The following is a 2,376-nucleotide window of genomic DNA, read 5'->3' as shown; positions in this document are numbered from 1 at the left end:
GCACCGCGTGTGCAAAGTAGCTAGTTACTATTATTAATAATCTCCATAATATAGACAAAATAGTGTCTTTGTCTGTTTCTTGATCTTCCAATTTTACCCTTATTTGATACAAATATTATATTTTTGTTTTTATTTTTTAAATTTCAACAACACTTTTGTTTTTATTTTTTTAAATACAACAATTCACATAACACTTTAATTCCTAGATATTTTATCAAATTTCACTTTAATAATCGATAATTATAAAAAAAATATACACAGGTACGCATGTACATTACATCTAGTCGAGTACATCCATTACAACAGTGGGATCCACACGAAAACATGTGGGGTTCCATAGTGATTCATACTGCACGTGGCAGGTGAGTTGGATGTCTTGCCAAGTTTTTTTTAATTTTTGATAAGATAATCACGCGAATGTTTTGGAAGTATTTAATGTATAAAATTTTTCAAGACTTGAAATAATGTTTGAGGAGATGTGATATTCAACAAAATATTTATGTGAACATTTTGTGATGTCTGTGAGATGTCTAACAAGAGGTGTTCAACATATCAAAATTATATATTAGTCGAGAAATCCTACTCACTACTAGGTGTGTAACCATAGGCGTCTGCCCACGTGACAGGTGAGTTGGAAGTGTTGTCAGATTTTTTTGACGTTGGAGAAGATGTTCAAGTTAATATCTTAAAAATATTTAATGCATCAGATTTTTCGATATCTAGAAGATTGTGTGAAGGAATGTTGCATTACACAAAATGTCCACGTGAACATTTTGTGACGCCCACGAGACATCTTAATCCAAATGTGCAACATATCAAAATAGTTCCTCCGATGTCACTAGCTTATGTGGGATGTAGGAAATAACTTTGTTCTTTCGTTGTAAGACGAGGAGCGTTCTTTCCTCAGTTTTTTTATTAATAAAAATTGTGTATTTTAGATTTTTCAGTTTTTATTCTTTCCTAGCAATTGCATTTTTTGTATTTATTTTCTTTTTGCTTAAAATTATTTATACTACCCGTTATAAAATATAACTTTCAATATATATGAATCGACGGATTCGAGTTAACGAGTGACCTGATTCTCAATTCAAGTTGATCCAATTCCAACAAATGGAAGGATTCGAACCTTTTCTACAACCATGAAAAGGGGTTTTCTAGATTTCGCCCTTGCCAAGATGAAAAAATCCAAAGATCGATTTTCTTTTCAAAAATCCTAAATTTCCAATAATGGTTCAGTTGAGTTAAGGACTGAAACCAACCCAAATTTTTTTTTTCAAGAATCTTTCGGCTCTAACTTGATAAGACCTCAATCCTAAACCAAATTTTTTGGTGTTGATTTGTATTGGATTGAAAGTAAATTTTTTTAAAAAAATTATGAACTTATTAGTGGTTTTAACAAATGGACAATCTTATCAATTATTATGTCGTATTTTAAAATAAAATATTCCTAACTTTGTATTAAATGATTATATATTTTCATAAAAACATATATATATTCAAAAAATTAATAAAATCCCAAGGAAAAGTCTATGAACGCCCGAGTCGACGGATTAGAAAGGTGTCAAAGACAGACGTCGCTACTTGTATGGAATCCGCGTGGAACTACCACAGTCGATGACGTAGTATTGGGCCCACAATAGCAACCGTGACGTCCTAGCATGTGTCACAGCCGTTGACGTTAGAATCTCCAATCATTTTACCTTCCAATTCGGGCTATTTAATTTCCCAACAGCTCCTCCACCCTCATCCTCCCCTTCCCTCACCATGCAACAAACCCTCCCATACAAAGATTGGTTCGCCGACACCGCCTCCGCCGGAGGCACACGAGGCTCTTCCAATCCTCCGCCTGGATTCAATGACTACGCCAGCGTGAGTAGGATGGTTACCGAGAACGCGGTGATAGTATTCGCTAGGAAGGATTGCTGCATGTGCCACGTGGTCAAGCTTTTGCTTCATGGCCATGGAGTCAACCCCACGGTTTTCGACGTTGACGAGGCCAACGAAAACGACGTCGTCAACGAATTGTCAAGGATTATCGGCGTCGATGGATCGGGTAACGCCAACAGGCCGCAGTTCCCGGCGGTTTTTGTCGGCGGGGAAATTTTCGGAGGACTGGAGGAAGTGATGGGTGCTCATATATCCGGCGAATTGGTGCCCAGATTAAGAGAAGCTGGAGCCCTGTGGCTCTGACTGAATGGGTCGAAATCAATTAATGGGATCCGAATTTTGGAGCAAATTATAGATTTCTTTTTGTCACCAATCTGGAGAAATAAATATCTTGTAGATAATGCAAACTCTCTTCCGTATGGTTTTGTACATAATAAATGGTGGGTTTTGGATTCAATGGCGCATCACTTTTATATTTGGTTCGATGAT

General features: G+C 36.6%; 1 protein-coding gene across 1 annotated transcript; it reads left to right on the top strand.

Annotated features, from left to right (window-relative positions):
• The first annotated feature begins 1,716 nt into the window (after positions 1 to 1,716).
• Positions 1,717 to 2,376, top strand: LOC140959670 (glutaredoxin-C9-like). The gene has a single exon (XM_073417618.1). It carries the CDS (start codon positions 1,765 to 1,767, stop codon positions 2,188 to 2,190), a length of 426 nt encoding a protein of 141 aa, XP_073273719.1. The 5' UTR covers positions 1,717 to 1,764; the 3' UTR covers positions 2,191 to 2,376.

This window comes from Primulina huaijiensis, chromosome 15, assembly GCF_012295235.1.
Source record: "Primulina huaijiensis isolate GDHJ02 chromosome 15, ASM1229523v2, whole genome shotgun sequence".
In the NCBI taxonomy this organism is placed as follows: domain Eukaryota; kingdom Viridiplantae; phylum Streptophyta; class Magnoliopsida; order Lamiales; family Gesneriaceae; genus Primulina; species Primulina huaijiensis.
Note: the sequence above shows the minus strand (reverse complement) of the source record. Positions and strands in the feature narration are given on the sequence as shown.